The 26,699-nt window shown below is 39.9% G+C and overlaps 1 protein-coding gene across 18 annotated transcripts in view; it reads right to left on the bottom strand.

Moving 5' to 3' along the window:
- MCTP1 (multiple C2 and transmembrane domain containing 1) overlaps positions 1-26,699 on the bottom strand; it is a 591,199-nt gene that overhangs the window by 18,990 nt on the left and 545,510 nt on the right. The window contains exon 20 of one of the 18 annotated variants that reach the window (XM_074383532.1): positions 11,330-18,272. The exons of the other annotated variants lie outside the window; for them this stretch is intronic. Coding sequence (XP_074239633.1) covers positions 18,207-18,272 — 66 coding nt within the window. The 3' untranslated portion in view covers positions 11,330-18,206. Of the gene's footprint in view, positions 1-11,329; positions 18,273-26,699 lie in introns of those variants that run through there. 18 annotated transcript variants of the gene reach the window in all.

Genomic DNA, 26,699 nt, shown 5'->3' with positions numbered 1-26,699 from the left:
GGAAAATATCTCTGGTCAGAAATACAAAAGACATAAAATCAAGACAGAAACAAAACTTGCTAACCATGTTAACTTCTACTTCAGCAAAGATTTTTCATCAAATATAAATAAACCTTACACCAAGCATCCAGCAATGCAGATGGACCTGTTCTCAGGAGGGAGAGTACCCTGGAGTCAAAGACTGAAGAACTCCACCCCCCGCCCCCAACTTTTGCTTTGAGATGAGGTCTCGCTTTGCTGCCGAGGCTGGAGTGGAGTGGCTCTATCACAGTTCACACTACAGCTTCAACCTCCTGGGCTCAAGCAATCCTCCCCCAACTTCAGCCTCTCAAGTAGCTGGGACCACAGGTGTGCATCATCATATCTGGCTATTTTTTTTTTTTTTTTGGTAGAGACAGGGTCTTGCTGTGTTGCCCAAGCTAGTCTCAAATTCCTGGGTTCAAGCAATCCTTCTAACTTGATGTCCCAAAGTGCTGGGATTACAGGTGTGAGCCACCACACTCAGCTAAGAAAACCCTTTTTAACCATCCTGCAAATATAGTCAGCCCTCCACATAGTCAGTTTGCATCCATGGATTCAGCCAATGGGCAGTTACATCAGAGACTTGAGCATTCACAGATTTTGGTATCCATGGGAGGTTCTGGAACAGATCTCTCAAGGACACCCAGGGACCTGTATTTTAAAGGTCTTAAAAAAACTATATATCAATATCAAAACCTTCAACTTAATTGTCTTACCAGGAGGCAGGAAAAAGGGGCCTTATAGGTTATCTTGTCTCAGGCTTTTGTCCCAGAAGTTCTGCTTTCAGATGGACTCCAAGTGAAAGAGCCAAAGAGGAGCTAGGTTAACCTTGGTAGAAGCCACAACAGAAGCTGTGAGGCTGAGGCTCCCAAGTATCCAGAGAGAAAAAGTAACAAAGGCTACTTTCAACAAAGATAACACAACTTTTGAGATAAGAATTTATCTCGAAAGTTTTCTGTAATATCAAAATGAAGAGATTGTGGAAAGGTTTTGAAAAAGTGAAAGCATGTGAACCTGTGAATTATGTTGAAAATAAAGCACAAGAAAATGTGAAAGCACACTCAGGATTACAGGTCACTGCCTGTCCTTAGACCTCATTTGAAAAGAAAAAAAAAAAAAATGGTGAAATAAGGTTGTTTCCTAAAATCTCTCCTGGTTAGATTCACTCATTTTACAGATAAGATAAAAAGGGCTGAGAATAGTCTCTTTGCCCTTTAGAGTCATTTGAAAGCTTTTCTGAGAATATGGTTGGTGGGTAGAATTTCTCCTGTTCTTTCTACGGGTTCACTAGTTAAAGATTGAGTGAGAACACCAAAGCTTGAGTGAACTCAGAAATACTGAGCTCCTTTCTGAATCCAGATAGCAAATCTGGATTAGGTTTGTGTGTGTGTGTTTCTGAAATCTCAACTTCTAATGAAAAAGTTGCAGATGTACGTTGGTTTTAAAAGAACTTCTTTTGAAGTTTCTGTTTACTTCATTTTCAAACATGTGTTTGAACATGGTTGAAAGTTCAAGTGTGGAGCTGAGAAGGCAATTGAGAATTTATAGAAGGCAGTGGGCACTCTATAATTCTAGATGACCACATTTAGAAGATGAGTACATTTTTTAATAACTGGCTGTCTTGCTAAGTGTGGTTCAAATGCTGCTTCCATCATTTTCTTAGCTAGGTGATTTTGAGCAATTTATTAACTTCTTCATCTTTAAAATAAGGATAATAATTCAAACTACCTTTGTGATGGTTATAAAATTAAATTAGTTTAATCCATTAAAGCCATAAAATCCACAAATATCTGGAACATAGGAAGTGCTCGGTAAATATTAGCCATTTTTATTATTAACAATTTGAAGAGACTGAAAAAGGAAATCCTACACTTTTAAAAGTTAAATTATATTAAATCCTAATAAAGACAACAGAAATGTATCCCTTATGATACATCTCAGGAATATTACTTCATGCTTTTAAAACTTCTTTGTCATATGTATCATCATATATGATCCTTACAATCATCACACAAGTGTAATGGATATCATTCTCATTCCCAACTTGAAGAAACAAAAGACCAGGTGCCTAAAGATCCTCCTCAAACTTCTGCCTCAACCTGGGCTCACTCTCCTAGGGTGCCTCCTGTTGTACTTATTCTCCTCTGAGATAATGGGACTTGAAAAATGCACCTGGCATGGTGGCTTATGCCTGTAATCCCAGCACTTTGGAGGGCCAAGGCAGGGGGATCACCTGAGGTTGGGAGTTTGAGACCAGCCTGACCAACATGGAGAAACCCTGTCTTAATGAAAAATACAAAATTAGCCAGGGATGGTGGTGCATGCCCATAATCCCAGCTACTCGGGAGGCTAATGCAGGAGAATTGCTTGAATCTGGTATGTGGCGGTTGCAGCAAGCTGAGATCATGCCATTGCAGTCCAGACTGGGCAACAAGAGTAAAATTCCATCTCAGAAAAAAAAAAAAAAAAAAAAAAAGAAAGAAAGAAAAAGAAAAATGGCACTTTACCAGAAAGTTTAGAGAAGTCCCCACCCACTGGAAGCTGTATGTCCTCTGTAGACCACTGGTTATAGTCATAAGATGCATGCCTTTCATCATGTGATTTTATCTGTTAATGCTTATTCAGTTAAAACTCTATCAGAATCAGTGAGATGTGCTTCAATAAGCCTTGTGGCTGAATCAGTGCCAGAATTATTTAATCTTAAATAGCACAAGTTCTATTGCTAATATACTTACTAGTGCAGTTTTTTTTTTTTTTTTTTTTTTTTTTTTTTGAGACAGAGTTTCGCTCTTGTTACCCAGGCTAGAGTGCAATGGTGTGATCTCAGCTCACTGCCACCTCTGCCTCCTGGCCTCAGCCTCCCAAGTAGCTGGGACTACAGGCACGCACCACCATGCCCAGCTAATTTTTGTATAGTAGAGATGGGGTTTCACCATGTTGACCAGGATGGTCTCGATCTCTTGACCTCATGATCCACCTGCCTCGGCCTCCCGAAGTGCTGGGATTATAGGCATGAGCCACCGCGCTCGGCCACTAGTGCAGTTTTTAACCAAAGAAAGATTTTGATCCTTTTATTATGATTATGTCTTTTGTATAAGTTACAAAAAGTCACATATGCAGGTATGGGGCCCTCAAAGTTTTTTTCTTAAATAGATTTGTTATGAAAATAATCACATTTTAGGACTTTACAGACTTTATGGCTTATAAAGCATTTTAAATTTATCTTTTCACTTGAGATGGCAGGATCATATGGTTCCTCCATTTTACAGACAGGGCAACTGAGGCTTGGAGAAGCTAAGATTTCATTACTCATTAAAAAGAGTTCCTGGGACTATAACCCACGTCTCATGGTTGAAATTGGGCTTCTTTCAGGTCACTGTCAAAAAGTTGTCGAGTCCCATATAGCATTTTTTCTGTACACTGTTTTAGGTATTTAAACTTGGGCCTTCCCCAAAACTAACCTTGAGTTATAATCAAATTGTATGAGAAAAGAATCATATTAGTATTAGAAAAACAGTGCTCTTTGTGACATGTCTACAAGCAAGGACGGACTACTTTGTGAAATCCAGAGGCTATTTTTCTTTACAAATATTTTACAAGACAAACTTGTACCTTTCTAAAAAGGCACATCTGTTGTAAATTACTCCCTTACAGAAAGAGAGAATCACCATCCTTCTCCCCATCTGAGCTTAAAAGAGATTTGTTGACATATTCTAAGGCTAGCATAGACAAAACAGCACAGGAAAGAGGAGGTGGTCAGCAGGACCAGGGTTCAGCTTTGCTTAAACGAAATCCACATGCCCCATGACCATTAGCTGTTTTTTATTTCCTGCTCTAAAGATCTGGAGTGAAAATAATCTGGGATAGGGAAAAGCTGCACTTATTATTTTTTTCCCCAACAAGATGCTGTGTTAGCAAATAGAAGATATGAGCCACCTTCAGCAAACCGAGGTCTTTAATAATCCATTTTTCAAACACTACTGCTATTTCCTTTCCAAACAAAGATGGACTGTGACTGGAATCAATTTCATCATTTGTATGGTCACAATTGCCAAGTTTCTGGAAATAATCATCATTTAAATACTGAATTATATTTTTATATGAAGCCAACAACAGTTTTATTGCTATTTAATTTCCACGATTTGTTTGTTTGCTGTAAGTCGTCAGTGTCTTCGAGCATGACGTTTGGGGAGAGGAAACGGTCTTAAGAACAAGTCAGGAAAAAAACAATGTCAAATTATGTTAAAAGCCTGACCTGAATCCACCAAATAAGAGAAATTAGCATTAGGAAAAAAATGATTTGCTTTCCCAATTTCCTTATAAGTTGCAAAACAGTAACATCATCCACCATTTTCAGACCTTGGCATAATGTAGGAACCCCAGAACAGGACTGAGAATTCAATTGTCCTCCTTAAGATAACAGGGTTCTTCAATGAAATTCAACAAAACATAGCAGATGTCAGTACAAATAAAGAGCCTGGCAAATTTGAGGGAAACTAGGCCATCTTTCTCTATTGATGCCATATGTATCACATACCTGAATAACAACCTAGTGCTCTATGGGATGCTGCTGATATATGGGGTAGGCCTATCCCCTAAACCCCCTTCCTTACTGCAGAGTAAATCACTGAAACAGGCTCATTCTGAGGTCAACCTGGAAGAAATTTCCAAAGGCCCACTTTGTTTAGCTTATGATAATGTTGGTTATTTAGAGGTGTGGATCATGGTGTCTTTCAATTTATTTGAAGGAGAAAAGGCAAGAAAAAGATGGTAATCAACTGGAAAAGTGTGTCAAATTCTTAAACTAGGGATGGCTATTGGTTTAACAGGATAAAGCAACTTCTTTAGAAATGATAGTTTATGTATCTGCATTTTAAAGTTGTGCATTTACAATAAACGTGGCAAGGGCATGGATTGAGGCTACGATGTACTTTCTTGGGCCTGTCCTAATCAAGCCAAGGGATGTTGTAGGCTTAACTCCTGTTGCGCATTTTTACCAGCCATGTGACCTCTCAGATGCTGGGTTTGCTATTCAGTAATACAGAGATAATATCTACCTGATAGACTTGATGGGAACAGAAGGAAATCATGTGTGTAAAGCAATTGGCATGCTAGTAGATATTATATAAATACTAATTTTCTTCTCCTCACCCATTGTCTTTCTTCCCAAAGGGTAATATTTTCATTTTTCCTGCCTGATTTCTCTCTCTCATTTTCCTTCCTCCACTGGCTAGAGTTTCTATTTAGGGGCCTGCTTATCATTCACTTCATTCATTACATCCTTTTATTTGCATAGTATTTTGTTTAGCCAAATCTCAATTGTTTTCTTTTAGTCATTTACTCAATAAATATTTATTGAACACCAACTACATATCACTATTCTAGGCTCTCAGGATACTGGGGTCTGGGGATAGAGTTCTAAGCAAGATAGCACCAAGCAAATATATGGACAAATAAACAAGAAAAACAGCAGAGAGTATAAAACGCAATGAAGAGACCTGAAATGGGTGCATGTGCTGGACAGTGACCCAGTGGTCAGTGAGGGCTGCTGTGATGATGAAACTCTGTAGTTGAGAACAGTTTTGGTCAGGAAAACAGAAACTACTCTAAGTATTTCAAACAAAGGGAATTGAACACAGGGAAGCAGCTACACAGGTGATGGAAGAATTGAGCATCAAATAGAGTGTGGCAGATATGAGCAATGCCCAAAGCCACCAACAGAGGGAGGTTACTGGGGCCCAGATCATGACCACATGGACCAGCTGTGTGGGAGCAGTGGCACCATGGAATGGGTGTTCAGCAGTATGGTATTTGGGATTATGGAGGGACCTGCCTGGTGGAGAGCTGAACCACAGAGGAGACCCAGTCATCTAGTCACTGCTGGATAATGCTCCTGAAACCAGGGAGAGTTATCTAGGGGGAGGAGGGAGAATCAGAGAAGAGAGGGAATTGTCCTGTTTTTTCCTTCTTCCCTTTTCCAAGTCTCATTCCAGTATCTCCCATTGGCCAAATACCCAAAGGAATGTGATTTGCAAGAGAAGAATGAGTGAGGATCACCTGGAAGTATACAAGAACGAACCTGCACAAGATCAGAATGATGGGAAAGAATTAACCAGAAGTGCACGTAGTACAAAAAACAAGCTCAACTTGCTTGAGGAAAACAAAGGATGGCGAAACATGGCAGCCAATGAAGGGGGAGCACAGGAAGACAGAGAAATAGGCAGTGCCAAGAGGGATGCTTGTAAGCCAGAATGAGGAGTAGAAATTTTATTCCATGCATGATGGGAAGCCATTGGAATCTTTTAACCAGAGGAAGAACATTACATTTTGTTTATTTGTTTTGTTAAATTGCTCTTACACAGAAGAATTTACATTTTTAAAAGACTACTTAGGTAGAATATACTGTGAGGGGAAACAAGATAGGAGGCTACTATAGTAGCCCTCGAAAAGAAGATAGCTTAAACCAGTGTGGACATATTCAAGAGGTTTTGAAAGTAAAGTCACCATAGACATATTACTAGATTGAATGTGGAAGCCAAGAAAAACAAATCAGAGAATTGCTTATATTTTTGGCTTGAGCAACTGGGTAAATGAGACTGATAGGTTTTTGAGACAGGGTCTCACTCTGTCACCTAGGCTGCAATACAGTGGTGCAAACATGGCTCACTGCAGCCTCAACCTCCTGGGCTCAAGCAATCCTCCCACCTCAGCCTCCTGAATAGCTGAGACCACAAGCACATGACACTACACTCAGCTAATTTTTTATTTTTTGTAGATATGGCATCTTGCCATGTTGCCCAGACTGGTCTCAAACTCTTGTGCTCAAGCAATCCTCCTGCCTTGGCCTCCCAAAGTGCTGAGATTACAGGCATGAGCCATCACGCCTGGCCAAGGCTGACTTTATTGCACTAGGGAAGAGTGGAGCAGGATCAAGCTTGGGAAAAGGGAAGATGAAGAGTTGTATTTGGGCTGTGAAAAAGTATGAGGTGCCTGTTGGAGATCCAAGAGGCGAGATCAATTGGTAGATGGATCTCTGAGTCAGGGCCAGAGTTCCGGATTTGAAAGTCTTTGGTATTTGGAAGGTCCTTAACATTATGGGAATAGGAGGAGTCACCCAGGGAAAGAATATATGCAGAGAGCCAGAACAGAACCCTGAGGCACAAAAAAACGTAGCTGTTGAACACATGGGGAGGATTCAGCAAAGACGACTGAAAAAGACTGAGGTAGGAGAAAAACTAGGAAGAGGCATCATAGAAGTTGAAAGAAAATATTTCAGGAAGGAGTGACCTCTCTGAAACTGCCAAGAGGTCAAGAAAGACAGCAGAAAAGTGCTGATGGATTTTGAAAATGCAATTTATTGTGACATTGGCAAGAGCATTCAGTTCAGTGATGGGGATGGAAGCTTTGGAGAGACTGAACAGAGAATGTTAGTGAAAAGTAAACGCATTCACTGAAAAAACCTTTCTGCAAGTTTTGCTGTGAAGGGTTGCTGAAAAATGGGGATGGTCCTGGAGAGTACATGTCTGGGGTCAAGAGAAGGGATTTTATTTTAAAAGAGAAATACTAGAGACCTATAACTCCAGTTGGGATTGTTTTTTCTTTGAGACGGAGTCTTTCTCTGTCGCCCAGTTGGAGTGCAGTGACATGATTCCTGGTTCACTTCAACCTCTGCGTCCCAAATTCAAGCATTTCTCCTGTCTCAGACTCCTGAGTAACTGGGATTACAGATGTGTGCCACCACACCTGCCTTATTTTTTTTGGACTTTTAGTAGAGACAGGGTTTCACCATCTTGACCAGGCTGGTCTTGAACTTCTGACCTTGTGATCCACCCACCTCGGCCTTCCAAAGTGCTGGGATTGCCAGCATGAACCACTGCGCCCAGCCCAGTTGTGATTTTTAACAAGCTCTCCAGGTAACATGTATGTACGTTACAGTTTGTGAAGGGCAACACTACAGCATATTTACTTGCTTTTAGGATGATCTAGCACAAGGGAGAAAGGATGCTGCAGAAAAGGGGAACTAACTTCAGGAACAATGTGTTTGGGAAGACAGAGTTCAAGTGGAGGGGAGAAGCAGGAATACCTCTTACTCAGGCACCAAGGGTAGGGAAGAGAGTAGTGCAGAGGAAATAGATCTTGGCTTTGGTGACAGAAAGATGTGAAAATATGGACATTTCTAATTGCTTCTGTTTCTCTCAGTGATGTGGGAGACAAAACCATTAGCTGAGAGTGAGCAGGAGTAGCGGCTGGTGGAAAAGCGTGATGGAGACAGCAGCAGGCATGAAACTGATTTCACTGGGAAATGACATTTTCCTTCTGAGGGCTGTTCATAGACTATAGGGTGACGTATTTGAGTACTATATATTTCTACTCACTGCTGATTTTGCATTTTATCTCTTTAATGGCCTTAATAAACTTTGAAATTTTATCCATCTTGCCTATCCAATCCTTTGACTCCCCATTTGTAAAGTTATAAAAGATGTCACATACCTTATTATTAAAATATCTAAAGCAGTGTTGTGTTCAACAGTGTATCTTGAGAGAAAAGACCCTTCTTTTGGATGAAGACTCTACCCCTCCAGGCTCTGTCCCAGCAGAACTGTGATCTATCCTGCACCAGAACCAACACCCAGCAGTCGTCACAGAAGAACAAGGAAACATGACTCTTGTTTTTCCTTTCTGACCAATTCCTACTTTTTATTCCTGGCTCTTCTGATTTCCAAAATCCTTCCAAAATCCTTGCTTAAGTAACTGGATAAACAATCTAGAACCAGAGCAGGACACAGGTAATTTAAATGTGCCTCATTCTGCTGGCATGGTGGAAAAATAAGTCTCTAAAGTAGGTGAACAGCCCCACCAGATTTAGATTGTCTGTCTGGGAATGTATTCCTGCTCTCAAGAAGGGTCTGTGTTGATTTCTAGAACTACTGACATCCAACTGGTCACATTAGAGCGTGAAGAAAGGTTATCACTGTCCCACAGCAAGCTGCTGCAGGTTTAGTCAAGTGTACTGTCTTGTCCTGGCTCTTCAAATTCACATCCCTCAAATCTATGTTCCCAACGGACTTTCACCTCAGTCTTGTTTGTGCTACAGATTCCTACATCAAGTAAGGAGGAGGAGATGTTTTCAATAGAAACCAGAAAGAAATGGTGACACGAAGACAGGTTTTAAAGCCATGCCTTATAGAAGGAAGAGCTCATTGGACATTTCATGAAAGTGCCCCTGGCAGCTCTCTGTAACTTGCCCTTTACCCATTCTTTGAGGCCTGTTCTTCCTTGTAACACCCTATTCCCAGATGTTTCAGAAGGAAATTTGAAGTGGATATTTGTCACCATTTGGGAATCTCTATAAGAAAATCATAAATACTCTGAGTTCTGGATCATAGTTGTTAGCATCTCCAGTCAGGGGAACACACACACTCCACACATACAAACCACACACACAGACACACACACACACACACACACACACATTCTCCACCCATACAAACCACACACACAGACACACACACACACTCCACACAAACCACACACACAGACACACACACACACGCGCACACACACAAACTGCAGGAGAACTTGACCAATATAAAATCAAGTACCACTGTTAAAAATGTAAGAAGAACTCCAATAGAAAGGAATTGAGAATCCTGCCACTGCAAGAGAGGGTGATCTTACTTTTACTTCTTTTCTTTGAGTATACATTCCAGGAGGACAAAGAAAAAAATTTTTTTGGTATAGTTTCTTGCAGAGCTTAATAAATCTCTACATACTTGGGGGAATTCAGGATTGGTCTGAGTTTAATTTAGGACTGTTTTAAGTCTAATGGGGGAATTTAAGATTGTTTTGATTGTTTTGGTAATGTGGCCCTAGACAATTCTTCTTCCATTGTGGCCCAGGGAAGCCAAAAGATTGTTCCCCCAGCCCCAGTCTAAAGGTTTGTATATTTCTTCAAAGTACTCTATTTGCTTAAGCAATTTAATCAATTAGTCCTAATTTTTTAAGTGTTTAGACCACTGCCTAGTATGTAGTAAGTTCTCAAAAATGTTACTTATTACCATTTTATTACTATTGTCTGTTATTCTAATTATCTGTGAGCGCTGAAAGATAGATTACAATAAATATTGACTTTTCCTACCTGACTTTTGATGTTTCTGTGATGTCAGATACACACAAACGTTTAAATGCCTCTGTTTATGAATGCTCCCTGATTGTAAGCATGAAAGTTACAACAATCTGCTCTTCCTCAAACATACTGTGCAGAGTTGATAGAAATTATTTTGAACCTTCTGGTTTGTGTGACTTTTTGGCACATCTACCAGTATTATGAATTAGATGATTTATCTGAGCCAAACTGCTGCTATGCAGAATACAAATAGAAATACCATTCGGCAGACAGACAGATAGCTGGGGAAAACAAAGACAATGTTATAAATTAACATTAAAGGATTTTATTATTCACTTTATTAGTCTAAATGTCAAAACCCTCCTACTTTTTACATTCTTGTTTTTCTATTTCTGAGAATCATTTAGATACTTTTCTTTAGTAAATTAGCATTTATTTATTCTTTTACCTTGGCAGAGATAATGGGCAATATTCAATTAAAAATGTAAAATCAGTGATAACAGGTAGCATTACTCCGGAAAGGTCATTTTATAGAAAGCTACTTAATGGCAAATGTCCTGTGAGTTTTATTAGTTAGGGGAAAAGTTAGTTCTTAGCAACTACTCTTAAACACGGTTTTAAGAAATATTAAAAGACAGTATTATTACATTCCATAGAGGATTCATTGACAGGCAATTTTAAGAGTGTAAACTGTTATTATTTTATTCTGCTAGGATAAAGTATGCAACCATCTAAAGCAAGCTTGTCCAACCAGTGGCCTGCATACAGCCCAGGATGGCTTTGAATGTGGCCCAACACAACTTCATAAACTTTCTTAAAACATTATGAGATTTCTTTTGTAATTTTATTTTATTTTATTTTTTTTTTTTTTTACTTAGCTCATCAGTGGTCATTATTGTTAATGTATTTTGCGTGTGGCTCAAGACAATTTTTCTTCTTCCAATCTGGCCCAGGGAAGCCAAAAGATTGGACACCCCTGATTCTAAAGCTTTGTGTATTTCTTTTTTTTTTTTTTATTGTACTTTAGGTTCTGGGGTACATGTGCAGATCTTGCAGGATTGATGCATAGGTACATACATGGCAAGGTAATTTGCTGCCTTCATGCCCCCATCACCTATATCTGGTATTTGTCCCCTCATTATCCCTCCCAACCCCTCGCTGTCTCTCCCCCATCCCCCAGCTATTGACAAGTATTCAATTCACTTAAGAAATGTAATCAATTTTTAGCCCTGAAAAAATCAGTCAAATCATCCTGGTGCTATAGACTGAATATTTATGGTCACATCCCACCCCCACCGAATTCATATATTGAAAACTAATGTCCAATGTTATGATATTTGGAGGTGGGGGCCTTTGGGAGGTGATTACATCATGAGGGTGGAATTCTTACAAATGGGATTAGTGCCCTTATAAAATAAACGCTGGAGCGCTCTTCTGCCCCATTCTGCCATGCGAGGACACAGCTGAAAGACAGCTGTCTTTGGAACCCAGAAACAGGCTATCATCAGACACTGAAATTGCCAGAGCCTTGATCTTGGACTTTCTAGCCTCCAGAACTATGAGAAATAAGTTTCTGTTGTTTATAAGCCACTCAGTCTATGACATTCTGTTACAACTGCATGAACAGACTAAGACACTTAAAAAAATATTCAAATGATTCAGGTATGGTTTATAAAATTATTTTTATATATTAAAATTTTATGCCTATAGTGTTTAAATTTAAAGTTGAAGTTTGCATAATTAGAGTAATTTTATCTATTCCAAATATGGCAATTTTTATCATTCTCATCTACTTCATTATTTAAGCAAGCTAGTTGTGTTAGAGAGTGTTAAAAATTATTTGGAACACATATTGGAACATCATTTTGAAAAGTTACTATTTCAAAAAAAATTTAATGTAACCGAAGTCAGAGAACAAGGAAGAGCAAATAATTTTCTATTATGTCCCGCTTTCTCTTACTTGCAGGAATTATTTGAGTGATGAGGTATTTCTCAGGGCTAGAAGGTGGACATCAAAAGGTTTGTGGCTTTAGGCAAACATCCAAAACCCATACTAATGTAATAAGTTATCCAGTGTCCTCAAGCACAGCAATACAGTCAACACAGGATTGCCATCATCTTTCCTTAGAACAAAATTTTAGAGGTCACAAAATGGGTCTGTGTGTATTTTGTATCAGCACAGCATAGCTGCTAATTGCTGGGGTCTTAGGATGGTCACAGGTAATATTCCCTTCTCGAGTCAATAAAATGGGATAATCCATATCTTAAAAGACCATTAGTAGGATTAAAGAAAATATCCGATTAGAAAAGAAGCCCCTTCCCTATTTCTAAACCAATGTTTAGTTCTTCATTCACATCCAGGACTCAGTGATGAATGTGGGAGAAACAGAAACATGACAGAGGCATCCTGAGAGCCTTTGATAGGCCAGGCACTGTGCTAACCCTCTCACTTGCCTTAGACATACAGTATACAAACACCCCTGCAAAAACCATATTATTAGCCTCATTTTGCAGATAAAGAAATATAGTATTAGAAAGGTCACGGAGTATGTAAGTAGCTGGTGAGGACCAGAACCTAGGTATGTCTGTAGTCATAAACTTGGAAAGAACAAAAATCACATCTAATATTACAGAAAATACCTCAATGCTTATACAAGTCTGTTCAATCAAATAACCCCACCAATCCTAGTTTTGTGATCTCTCATACGTGTAGAGTGATATTGTAATTAACATTCAAATTATCCCTTCATGTACCTCCAGTGTGCACTAAATGTACCAGCTGCCACTTACATATCACCACCACATCCTTTCCAGAATTTCTGTGAGCACTGCTGATATGCAAACACTCACTGGTACTCATTAAAATAGCTGTTCATTCCTCTGTAGACAGACATGGCATGAAAAGCATGAATATTTTTTTAGGATGTAGTCTTAAAACATGTATTTCTTTCCAATCATAAAGTAATAACTTTATTGTGGAAAACTTGGGAAATAAACACAAACATAGAAAGAGTAAAAAAAAAAATCTGGTAAACATGATTAACATTTTAGGGTATATCTTTCCAGTATCTATTCTACTTATTAATCTTTGTGTAATTATTAAGCAAGTGGTTATTATGTGTCAAACACTGTGGCAGATGATGGGATTCAATAAAGAAGTCAGGCCCGATCTGGAATCTGTTATATTAAACATGTAAATTTGTTGGGTTAAGCAATCCTCCTACCTCAGCTTCCCAAGTAGCTGGGACTATAGGCATGTGCCACCACACCTGGCTAATTTTTGTGTATTTCAGAAAGATAGGATCTCACCATTTTGTCCAGTTAGGTCTTGGACTCCTTGCCTAAAGCAGTCCTCCCACCTTGGCCTCCCAAAGCGCTAGGATTACAGACGTGAGTGAGCCATCATGCCCAGCTTCCTTTTTTCATTTTTAAGGCACAAATAGTAGCATATGATAAATATTTCCATTCTCTTTTTTCTTATTTAACCATATTTCTTAGAGATGGTTCCATATCAGTGTTGAAAGCTTCCTCATTCTTCCAACTGCATCTTGGCCTATGGTATTGATGTACCAGTGTTTATTTAATCAGTTTTCTCTTAACAGATATTTAGGTTCTTCATCAGTTTTTTGCTACCACCAAAAAAGTAGAAGCAAAGAACACCTTGTATACGTGATCAGTGACATGTATGAGTATATCTGTATTACACACTTCTAGAAGTGGAACTGCTCGGCCAAAGAATTTGTGTTTTTGTAATGTTGGTACTTACTGCCAAATCGCCCTCCAAAAAAGACTGTACAGTTTCCACTCCCACCAGGAGGGCATGGAGTTACCCATTTCCTTGCCAGGCTGTATCACAGACCTGGTTCTCTTTTCAAGACTCTTTGGAGACCCAGACTAGTTGCTGTGGGGCTCTATAGTGTCACTTTTTATACTTTTAACCACATATTTGTCTACATTTTTTAGGTTTGTTTTGTTTTTGAGACAGGGTCTCAAAACAGTTTAAACCTCCTGGCTCAAGCAATCCTCCCACCTCAGTCTCCCAAGTAGTTGGGACCACAGGTGTGCACTGACATGCCTGGCTAATTTTTTTGTTTTTTTAAAGAGACAGGGTCTTGCCATGATGCCCAAGCCAGTCTTGAAATTCTAGGCTCAAGAGTCCTCCCACCTTAGCCTCCCCAAATGCTGGGATTATACACATGAGCCACTGGGTTGGGCCTACATTATGTTTCTAATTAAGTGATATTCATTTTGATTTACAGGATTGAGTATATAATATACATTAGAAAAGAGAACAGTTTTACTCTGACTATATAAATGGCCAAACCAGTTGAGTATTTTACAGTATAGGAAGGTCATGGATAATTTCTAAACTATGAATAGATTAAGCAGAATTTTTCTTAAGTGGCAATTTCCACCAAAATTGCTACACTAAAAGAGACTTTAAAGTATTATGTGTGCGTTGTATCTAAGGTATCTAAGTCCATATATGTTTGAATAAATGTTTCTGTTTTATTGCTCTGGATGGATTATCAAGCTGGGAAGTCAACACAGCAGTAGAGACAGACAGTATAGCAACTGGGTCAAGTGCACAGGCTATAGAGCCAATCACCTTGGGTTTGGACAGATGGTGTCAACTTGCTACCCCTGGGTTTGGACCTTGCTAACCATTATGTCCTTGTGTACCTTACTTATTCCATCTAAACTTCAGCTTCTTTATCTCTAAAACATGATTAGTAGTACTTGGTTATTGGAAAGATGAGATTACACACAATAAATGGCCACCTCACCCACCACTATCACTTACACTATTGCTACGATAGCACAGTCCCAAATTCAAATACTTGGTCTGCCGGGTGCAGTGGCTCGTGTCTGTACTCACAGCACTTTGGGAAGCTGAGGCAGGAGGATTGCTTAAGCTCAGGAATTTGAGACCAGCCTGGGCAACATAGTGAAAACCTGTCTGTACGAAAAAAACAAAAGTAGCTGGGCATGGGTCCCAGCCACTCGGAGGCTGAGGTGGGAGGATCACACGAGCCAGGAGGTCCCAGCCACTTGGGAAGCTGAGGTGGGAGGCTCACTTGAGCCTGGGAGGCTGAGGCTTCAGTGAGCTGAAATTGTGCCACTGCACTCCAGCCTGGGTAACAGAGAAAGACCCTGTCTCAAAAAAATATTTTGTTTGCATCCTGTTGTGATATGCATTCCCATGTTTATATAGATAAAGGCAATTGTAAATATAGATTAACCCTGAGAGTTTAGCATAACTAAAGCCTTGAATTAACCTTGAAAGATTAATACCAAAATGCCAACCTCTCACACTCACACACACACACACACATGCATGCACGCGTGTACACACACACACACCCTTGCATGCATATTTTAAATGAGAGACTGCAACGAACACAGAGTCCATGAAGATCTCTGTGTGAACTCCTGAGAAGAGAGGTAAATTCTGATTACCTTACTGGCAAATACACTGTGTAGTTGTATTTGACTTACTGAGATAACATGGAGAGGACACTACATGATTTTTTAACTTGCAGAAAAAGTTCATTAACTCCTTGAGAGTCTACCCCATACTCGGGACCAGGCCAGGCACTAGGATAGGGGGCTAATCTCAATAGACATGGCTTCAGGATGCTACAGTCAGGTGAAATTTTTCCTTTCTTTTCTTTGGAGACAGGATTTTGCTCTGTAACTCAGGCTGCAGTGCAGTGGCATGATCACCGCAGCCTTGACCTCCTGGGCAGAAGTCAATCTCCTGTCTCAGACTCCAGAGTACCTGGGGCCACAAGCGTGTACCACCACATCCAGCTAATTTTTTAAATTTTTTGTAGTGAAGGGGTCTCACTATTTTTCCAGGCTGAGGTAAAATATATTTACCTCAGGGAAGGAGGGAGACAGCGCAAGTAATACACTTTTGCTGGGCTTCCCAGTGGTAGCAGATACTGCCAGATAATGGTAGTATCTAACACATTGTGGCACTCATCCAAGTAGAAGACATAGGCTCTAACCCAGAGCAGTAAGTTCAGATATTAGAATACAGCATAATTTCAAATTCTAAGCACCCAAAGAGTTTAATGTCATTTATTACCAAAAATTCTTGTCACTGTTTGAATACTAAACGAGGATGTTTTCTGAGTATTGAATAGAAAAAGTTAAAATAAAATAGGGAGTCCTGTAGTTTTGTATTGATAACTCCAATTTATACAGGTTCTTAACTATCTACAATCAATAACCATAACTGAGTAATAGTTCCATTTCCTCTATTAATAACCAGTTGTACACATTATAAACAAAGAAAATCTAATTTAATTAGCTTTTTTTTTTTTTTTAAAGAGTCTCACTCTGTAGCCTATGGTGGAGTGCAGCAGAGCGATCTTGGCTCACTGCAACCTTTTCCTCTGGGACTCCAGTGATTCTCCTGCCTCAGCCTCCCAAGTAGCTGGGACTAGAGGTGTGTTCCACCACACTCAGTTAATTTTTTAATATTTATAGTAGAGATGATGGGATTTCACTATATTGCCTTGGGTGATCTTGAATTCCTGAGCTCAGGTGATCCATCTGCCTTGGCCTCCCAAAGTGTTGGGATTACAGGCGTGAGCCACCAAGCCTGGCCAGAATTTGCATTCTTAAAATGCCATTCATCAGATGTGAAACAGCTAATCTCAAACCACGAATAATGCGTGCTCACCACCTAGTGGCACTTGTGGCAAACTGCAGGTACACTATACTTAAAACATGTTCTGCTAATTTAATTCATGGGTAACATTCAGAAGCTTTGTGGATAACTCTCATTTTCTAGTTAATTTATGAGGTTTTAGCCCCAAGAAATTTAGTAGAATGATATCTTTTGAAATTCCTTTTGAATCACCACTGTACTCTAGATCAGACCCCCCTTGCCTTATCTTTCTGGTACCAGCTTCCTGACAGGATTCTCCACTGTCTCTTAAGAATTACCATTTATATAATTCCTCTGTGAGAAATATGAAACAAATTTGTCTGCAATACATTCAGTAGAAGCACCTTGTCCCAATGCAAAGTGCCCAATTCTGAACTTCCTCAACAAGCTGAATTCTAGCAAGAGGGTCAGATGTGGCCTGTGAGCAAACATCACACTCCCCAGCCTGTCCCCTCATACTGCACATTCTACCCGAAGCAGCATCCTCTCCACCTCACCTCTAACTGGGGAATTCCTACTCATTCGTTAAGACTTAACTCAAAGCCCATTGCCTGAAAGAAGCCCTCCTTCACTGCTACAGTCGATTCATCTCTCCTTGTTTGGAATTCTGAGAATGATGATTGTCTATAGCCTGAGATGTACTCCTGACTTGTTTCTGCTGCCCTCTCATTGTCCATTATGTCTGTGGGCTAGCAGATGGCTTCTGCAATGTGAGAAACACCTTGAGGACAGTGATTGTTGGGTGTTTTAAAATATCCCCTTCTCCACTGTACCCAGCTCAGTAAAGAACATGAAGCTCCCTAAATACTTGTGTCCTCCAATACAGCATTTCATTATTCTGATCTTTTAGGCTGCAGATGTCTCCCAGGTGTGCTTCTGATCACCCTGTCATCTTTTGCTAGTTAAGACACATGTGATCTTTTCAACAGCAGTAGTAGCTTCATGTCAATATAACTGCATATTTAGTGAGGGGGAAAACCGGCATAATGTTTCCCAGTAATTTAGGCCAAGAGAGCAGTTCTTGGATTACCTCGGTATTTATGGTGAAAACTGTGGTTAAAATTTGGCAAGGATTTGTCTCATTTATTCATTTCACTTTGTATTTGCAGGTTGATTGTAAGTGATTTATGAATACCTTTCAAAGGTCACTATCGATCTTCAAAATACATCAATTATAAGTAGGCAACCTTCCACCTTTGGAGAAAGAAACTTTTACTGTTTCACCAGCACATTAGACAAGAATGTGGTTTGATCAACAGGGCATAGGATTCATAAAATCAACATTTATTCACATGACATTACCTGGGGCAGCAGGAATGCCTCTGGCTCTGATTAAAACCATTCAACAACTTGCAGATCGCGGGGGACACCTCATTCTTAATTTATCATGGAAGTACAAAAGGTATTGAACTTCTCCACACAAGGCCTCAACAGCATGGTATTCTAATAGGAAGATGAGTTGATCTTAATAAAATGAATAATCCAAGGAGTGTCCAAAAGCAGCCTTTTGCAACTCAAATCTCAATTTTAACCCTGTAATTATAAGTGTGCAATAAGATCTTAATGTTCTTTGATTTGGAATAAGGTTTAAGGTAGTTTGTTTTGGTTTTTTTGTTGTTGTTGTCTGAGATGGAGTCTGGCTCTGTCACCCAGGCTGGAGAGCAGTGATGTGATCTTGGCTGACTATAATCTCTGCCTCCCGGGTTCAAGTGATCCTCCTACCTCAGCCTCCTAAGTAGCTGGGATTACAGGTGTGTGTCACCACACCCAGCTAATTTTTGTGTTTTTAGTAGTGACTGGGTTTCACCATGTTGGCCAGGCTGATCTCGAACTCCTGACCTTAAGTGATCCACCTACCTCAGTCTCCCAAAGTGCTGGGGTTACAGGCGAGCCACTGTGCCTGGCCCGTTTAAGGTAGTTTTAAATACAATTTTGTCAAGGCTCAAATCTCTTCATCACATGAAGTGCTACAGTAATTACTTGCCACACACAATATTTTCTTGAATCATACACATATTGGAAATATATGTATATGTACATTTCAAAAATAAAATTCATGTTGACTTATCATTCTTAAAATAACTTTCTCTACACATATCCATTTATCTTTAGACAAACAGTCATTGAAAGTATGATTTGCCAAGATTTTGAATTTGTGTCTCTACAGGCTGCATACTCTTACAATAAAAAAGCAGGAAAACCTCCTTACATGCCTTCAGTTATCTTTGTTGAATTTGATTTTTTAGATATAAATAACCAAACTCTCTCAATGCAAGCCTGACACCGATAATGAATATATTTCAGATGGCAACAGGAAAACATACTACTGCTGTAATTAAATGCAAATTTTTTTTAGTGCATGCAGTATTAAAGTCGAGTTTAAGCCACTGAATGGGGAAATTTAGAAGTTAAGTGGCTCAAAAGGAATAATTTAAACCTGCTGAGTCAGGTTTTCCCAGTGAAAAAGCTGCTACTTGGAGTAAATCTGGTGTGGTTCTAAGTGGTAGAAACTCAGGCTGTTGGATTTCATAATTTTAATATGAATAGAGATATTATTCCCAATACCTTAGCAATTTGTATGCAAAGTACATAGAGCTTCATCGTGAGAGAAGCTCTGCTTCTGTTTATTTGGTCAGTTAGTCCATCTTTCTGAGTGTCAACCGTGTGCAGAGTATAGCAGCCCAGACTTTTGAAGAGATACTGGACTTTTATGCTCTTGAGGAGTTGAACATACCCTAGATGAAAATATTTTCAAATACTTGAGAATCCTGACTCTATTAACTTTGGGGAGACCTTCAACAAAGGAATGATTAATTGGGAAGGTGAGATTAATCAAAGAAGACTTCCTGGAGAAAGTGAGAACACAGAATGCAGAAACACACAAATTATTGCATAGAGATGAGAAATCAAAGTGCTGGATTAAAGCCAAGAATCCATAGCAAGGAGAATGAAGTTAGAGGAAGCTGGTGGAGAAGCTGTCAAGAGCCTTGATGACCAAGGGCACCTGCTCGGCCATCTTGGTACCATTTCCTTCCTCCCAGGAGTGTGAAATGTTCACTATTCATCTGCAAACTGTGTGTAATATGAGAGGACCTTGAGAAGTAAATTAATTAGAGTCTTATTTATAACTCTGTTGTCAAAACTTATAATTTCACAGATATGTCACCGAAAATATTTGGCTTCTGGAAACAATCTCACATAGTGACCCTTGTAAATTAAGATCTCAAGTTAAAAAAAAGGAAATGATTGCTCACAATAAGAAGTATAAAAATGGAACACTGGTTTATGCATTTCAAGCTGCACTTTCCTTCTTAAGACTAAAATATGAGAGAAAACATGAAGAGACACTCTGGTTTCTACCATTCAAACATTTATATCTGCTTTTGGTAAATAAAATGACTTGATTTCTCTTGTGCCAATAATTATGGTGTTAAATTCAAGATGGAGTTCAATACAAAATCAATCTTGGATGACAAAAGATGAAACAGGCAAGCTCGAGGATTCAGAGCTGATGGCTACTGTGGGAGGCTCTGCTAATGCTGCTAAGGGCATGATTTTAAAATGAACCTATGTTCAGCTTCCCCTCATATGTTTTAATAATAATTAAATAATAGCAGCCCATGCCACCAAGGTAAGAACCTCTTCTAGGAAAAGTCACTAGTACATTTTGGATGAGGAATTCCTGCCAAACAGTCTATAAGAGCAGAATTTTGGGATAGCAGAGGGGCAAATGCTTGTTGAATTAGAATTCCACTCTGTGATTTACTGACTTTGCATGAGTTCCTTAACCTCTCTAAACCTCAGCTTTCTCTGATGTGAGACTGGGGTTAACAGTGCTCCCTATTTCTTAGGGTTGTTAGACAGATCAAACGTAATGATCCAATTAAAATGCTTGCCCCAGTGCTTGGCTCAGAGCAATATTCCATCAATGCTAGTCCTTACTTTATTTCTAGAGTGTTTGAATGACATTGTGTAAGCCATGAAGTGTAAGGTAAAATCTTGAGTGTCATTAAGGCAATAAAATATTAGAGTAAAACTGCTGGGAAGTGGAAGACTGAAGGAAGAAATGACACTGTAACACATCTACTATAGCCCAATAAAAGAAAGTGAAAAAGAATGTATTTTTTAAATTACAAAACAAATTATTATTTTTTTCTTATAGAGATGGGGTTTTGCTGTGTTGCGCAGGCTGGTCTCAAACTCCTGGGTACAAGTGATCCTCCCGCCTCATCCTCCCAAAGCACTGGGATTACAGGAGTGTACCACCATGCCTGGCCAAGAGTGTGTATCTTTTTTTTTTTAAATCAGTTTTAAGCATGGCTACTGATTTTTCCATCTTGGGCTTAGTGATACTAAGTAAATGAAGTACCATGGCGATTATTTGTTTTGGTCAACAAAGTCAGAGCTGAGGCAGGAACTGTGGCTGCCTAACAGTCTCAGATCAAACACACAAGCGCTCCCTGGGTCTTACAGCTCACCTTAGAAGGTAGTGGGAAAGAGAATCGTAAGCTAATGATCCCAATTACTGCCTGTTAAAAGAAGAAAGCATAGAAACTTCTAAAGCCTCTTTTTTTTTAAAAAAAAAAAAAGAATTTGACAGAATATCTCTTTGCCGTTTAAGGACTTAACATTTTTAACTGAAAAAAATATAAAGTACTATATTAAACTATCAATATCACTGATTAACTTGAAGAAGTAGAATCTATGTTCCTTCACATCAGACTAAAGAAATTTCAATATACATCTTCTATCTATTGTGTACCTACTTCAGGGAATAATTTAGTCATTGAAACTGTATTGAACACCTATTATCTCCTAGGCTGGGAGAGAGACAAAAATGAACAATGCACAGTCTCTGCCTATAAGGGAACAGGTTAGTAAACAAATCCTTAGGATACTATCTGATAAATTCTACAATAGAGGCATAAGAAAGATGGAGAGATGACACACCTAGAAGCATGGAAGACTTGATAGGGAAAATAAAATATGATTTCCTCATCTACCAAAACAGACCAATCAAGAACAAACATCTAATGAGAATCTCATGAAAACACTGATGTAACCCAACGCAAAAGGAATAAAAATCTGGGGGATTATTTACTGGCTTCTGACTTCTACTATTTTTCTATACATGGGACTAAGAATTGGCTATTCTAAAATTAACCCAAAAGCTGTATTTGGAGCAGTATTAAATGTTGAACTTACTAGCAAATCTGCAAGCTTATATTTCAATTCAGTAAAAACATGATTGAGAGTCTATGATATGCCAAGCACTGACTCCATGCTAGAGAGAGGAAAAACACAGCAGAGAAGACAGAAATAAAAAAGGAAGCTTGCAGCCTCAGGAAGGTGAGACAAGAGAGAAAGTGAAAAATGCTTTATGACAGGTGCCAACAAGGAGCTATCAGGGACACAAACAGAAATGCCTGCACAGGCCAGGCTGGGTGAGAGCATAGGTCCTATGGAGAGGGCATCCCAGAAATCATGACCATGTTGGAATCCAGGCCCAGTGTTGCCAGAACTTTGTCTTTCAGAAGCTCAAAATCCACATTTTTCTTTCTTTTTTCTTTTCGAGACAGAGTCTTCCTTTTTTGCCCAGGCTGGAGTGCAGTGGCACGATCTCAGCTTACTGAAACCTCTGCCTCCTGGGTTCAAGTGATTCTCCTGCCTCAGCCTCTCGTGTAGCTGGGACTACAGGCACATGCCATACACCCAGCCAATTATTGTATTTTTAGTAAAGATGGGGTTTCACTATGTTGGCCAGGCTAATCTCGATCTCTTGACCTTGTGATTTGCCTGCCTCAGCCTCCCAAAGTGCTGGGATTACAGGTGTGAGCCACCGTGCCCAGACCTCAAAATCCACATTTTTCTGAGAGCTCCTGATTTTTCTTTTTCTTTTTCTGAGACAGGATCTGGCTCCATAACCTAAGGCGGAATGCAGTGGCACCGGAATGCAGTGGCACCATCACAGCTCACTGCAACCTCTGTTTCCCAGGCTCAAGTGATCCTCCCACCTCAGCTTCCGGAGTAGCTGAGACTACAAATGCATGCCACCACACCCAGCATTTTTTTTTTTTTTTTTTTTTTTTTTTTTTGGCCATGTTGCCAGGCTCGTCTCTAACTCCTGGGCTCAAATGATCCACCACTTGGCCGTCCAAAGTGATGGGATTATAGGCCTGAGCCACTGAGCTCAGCTTTTCCTGATTTTTGAAGACTTTTAAAATCCTGTCCACAGCAGAATTCAGCCCCTTAGCTGCCTGTTAGCAGCCTCTGTACTTCTAAAACTGCACAGGGAGCAAGCAGCATGGATAATGGGTCAATCAGATGCAGGACAGGGGCTCTAGCACTGGATTCAAATCCTGCCCTGCCTGTGCTGTGCAAACATGGTCAAGTCCTAAAAATAGATCTCAGTTTTGGTTTCACTCACATTATTATTTTTTGAGACAGTCTCTCTCTGTCACCTAGGCTGGAGTGCAGTGGCGCCATCTCAGCTTACTGCAACCTTTGTCGCTAGGTTCAAGGGACTCTCATGCCTCAGCCTTCTAAGTAGCTGGGATTACAGGTGTGTGCTTCCATGCCAGGCTAATTTTTCTATTTTATTTTTAGTAGAGACGGGGTTTCACCATGTTGGCCAAGCTGTTCTCAAATTTGTGGCCTCAAGTGATCTATCTGTCTTGGCCTCCCAAAGTGCTGGGATCACAGGCCTGAGTCACCATGCCCAGCCTGGTTTCACAAACTTTAACCTGAAGATAAACACAATCACCTTATAGGGTTTTGTCAGAAGAAAATGTAGGCTAGCAGGTAGTAAGTGCCCCCAAAATAACATGTTTAATATTATCTTCAGAAAAGCTTTCATGAACAAAAGGGAATGAGAGCTAGTTAAGAGATACAGTAGAATTTAGATTGGCAGAGATGGCCTGGATGGCTTTCCAGGGAGAGGTAGTGAAGGTTCAGACACTGAAAAGAGACAAAAGATCTTGTCATGGAAAGTAACTTTTTGCCTGAACAAAGAGCACCTGAAGGAGCATAGACGGGAGTGACTACCTGAATGTCAGAGGGTGACCCACACTCTGGAGCTCCTTGAACATTGTCCTAGGGGAGGGTGGACTTACGGCATGAGAAGTGAGAAGACAATAAAGGTTTCTGAGCAAGGGAGTACCAGATCAGGCCTGTTCTTTTGGACACATTCATCCAACTAATATTTATTGAGGGCTTTTGGTCCTGGGGATGCAATACCGAACAAGGCAGAGAAACAAGGTCCCTGCTCTATGGAATTTATGTGTAGAGGTCTTAGGAAGCAGGTCTGGGCTGGATTGCAGGACTGTAAAGTTGAAAGGACTAACGGATAGGCCCCTGCTAGTTTCCAGCAAGAGGAAGGAGGAAATGAGAGTCCGACTTAAAGCAGGGGCAGCGAGATGAGTTAGAAGATGGACCAGGTAAGATGGCAGGGAGAGGAAAGCAGCATATGTGATTGGCAGGACTCAGGCTTATGAGCTGGGGTGACAGGGCCGTTACGGCAGCATCAGCGGAGAGAAGGAAAGTTGAGGAGACACCAATTTGTTGGCAAGAACGATGAGCTGCCTTTATCCTAGCAGAGTTGCAAATGGCACTCTGGTCTGTTAATGGCTCACTCCATGGCTGCGGCATGGTGGCCCAATCATCATTTTTCTGAAACAGTCGGTTTTGTTTTGTTTTTGTTTTTGTTTTTAACCAAAAGATAGTTCCTGACCGGATTACATCCAGAGATTGATACCAAAACTAAACCTGTTTTCAGCTCATTTCCCAAAATACACTAAGAGGCTTTAACATTGGATTCAAATCCTGTCCTGCCTGTGCTGTGCAAACTTGGACGTGTCCAACGGCAGAACCTTAACACAGCATTTCTTGTCAGATAACCTTTGCTTTTAAGATGGTGGAAACGATAAGAGAAGGAAGACTCCAGAGTATTCCTATGACATGCTCCCACCCACAGAGAGTAAGAATGTTTCCCAGCCACTTCTCATGACCCTTGTTTTCTTACTGCGTACACCCGAGTACAGCAAGGTCTAAGGGGGAGTTTATGGCCTCAGGTTTGAGGACTTGCTTAATGACATCTTTCTAAGTGTATGACACCTTTCATAAGCAGTATGCCCACAAGTAAGCACACCTTTTCCCCAAATGGGTCAATTATAATGTTCTGGGTGGAGATTCTACAGCTGCTTCACAGCTCGGGCAGTGTGCTCTTTGGTGCAAGATGTGAGGAGGGATAAAGGAGTTGCACTGGCTTTCCTGGTCTCTTACAGAATGTCCATTTCTTTCCATTTCTTCTTGGAGAATGGGGAGGAAGCATGTGTAATATATATATATGACATCTTTTAGACTCATTTCCACTTTGGCTCTTTTTGTCTCTTATTCCCATTTTGCAGATGAGCTGCTGGGGACAGAGGGCAGTTAGGGTGATCGGAATGAATGGTGGAGAGGAAAGAGGCATTCTATTGTTCTCCATTCGAGTATCTTCAAAATCATCAGGTATTCTTGCAGAGAAAAATTAAGGGTGGCATCATTATATTTGTATTTCTAGTGTCTAACACTGAGCCTGACACACAGTAGGTGCTTAATAGAAACTTGAAAAAACAAATGTGTTGTAGAAATGCATATTTACAGAAGAGAACAAACATGAAGTGCTCAGCTGCAAGCAACAGAATATTCTAGTAGTAGATTAGGTAACAGAGTTAATTTTCCTCATATAATAGGAAGTTCAGAAGTCAGGTTATTGATATGGTTTCAGATGTTCAAAGAGATCATGTGGGCCCTAAGAACTTTCTGTCTTTCCGTTTCTTCATACTTTTGTTTATTGCCTTAGGATGGTAATAGGGCTGCCCCAGCTGTAAGCATTGCATCCACATTCAAAGGTAGATGAGGGGGGAAGGACAGAGTCAGCAATATCTGTCCTCTGTTACTAAGAAAGTAAAAACCTTTTCCAGGAACCCCCAGAAAACATCCTCTTCCAGCTCTTTGGCCAGAACTATATGAAAGGTCATTCATAGATACAATGAAACTTTAGAAAACTGAGGATTTAGGCAGAATCTTTGTCATTATGTATAAAATCCGTCTTCCCGTTAGGAAGGGAACATGGGGAAACAAACATTGGGTAGACAATATCAGCCACACTTCTGGAGCCCTTTCTTCCTCCCACTCCTTCTGAATACTCAGATGACTCACAGTCCTCTGTTAGTTCTTTTATGTCATTTATTTCCCCTCCCAGACTGAAGGCGTTACTCAAGTTTGACTCATTCCTATCTCCCTAATAAGTGCTACTGAAGATACAGAAAATATTATGAATGTTTTGAGATATATGTAAAGTGATGTTTTTTAAGTAGTTAAGGAAAGAAAAAACCATGAATTCATTTGTTCATTAGCTACTATTCCATTTTAAACGCATAGGTAAAGTAGGCTTAAGTGAAATTTCAGAAGAGAAATAAGAACAAACATAAACAAATATAAGACATTTTAATAATTGTAGTAGTACAGACAGAACTGAAAAATTCATCTCTCCAAAGTGAAGTTAATTTCCTGTCTCTTTGTCCTCTCATGCATGCCTTACCATAAAGATAGGTAAATTATTCTAGAAATACTAACATTTTTCAGGTTCAGAAAACTTCGTGGATCTCAATGCACATAAGCAGCTTTCTACATTGCTTGCTCCAGTGCTCAAAACTCCACAACCTGGTCCCAACCAACCATTCTTACTCTCACTCTCAACTCTTGTATCAGTGTATTTTGCCCTGGCCAAATTCTTCGGCAAACTGCCCTCTCAAGACCTCTTGGGAATTCCACTTTCCTTTGACCTTGAATACCTTTAAGTTCCTCTTTTGGCTTGTTTGAATCTGA

This window comes from Saimiri boliviensis, chromosome 1, assembly GCF_048565385.1.
Source record: "Saimiri boliviensis isolate mSaiBol1 chromosome 1, mSaiBol1.pri, whole genome shotgun sequence".
NCBI lineage: Eukaryota > Metazoa > Chordata > Mammalia > Primates > Cebidae > Saimiri > Saimiri boliviensis.
The sequence above is the reverse complement of the archived record's forward strand: the minus strand, read 5'-3'. Positions and strand labels throughout refer to the sequence as shown.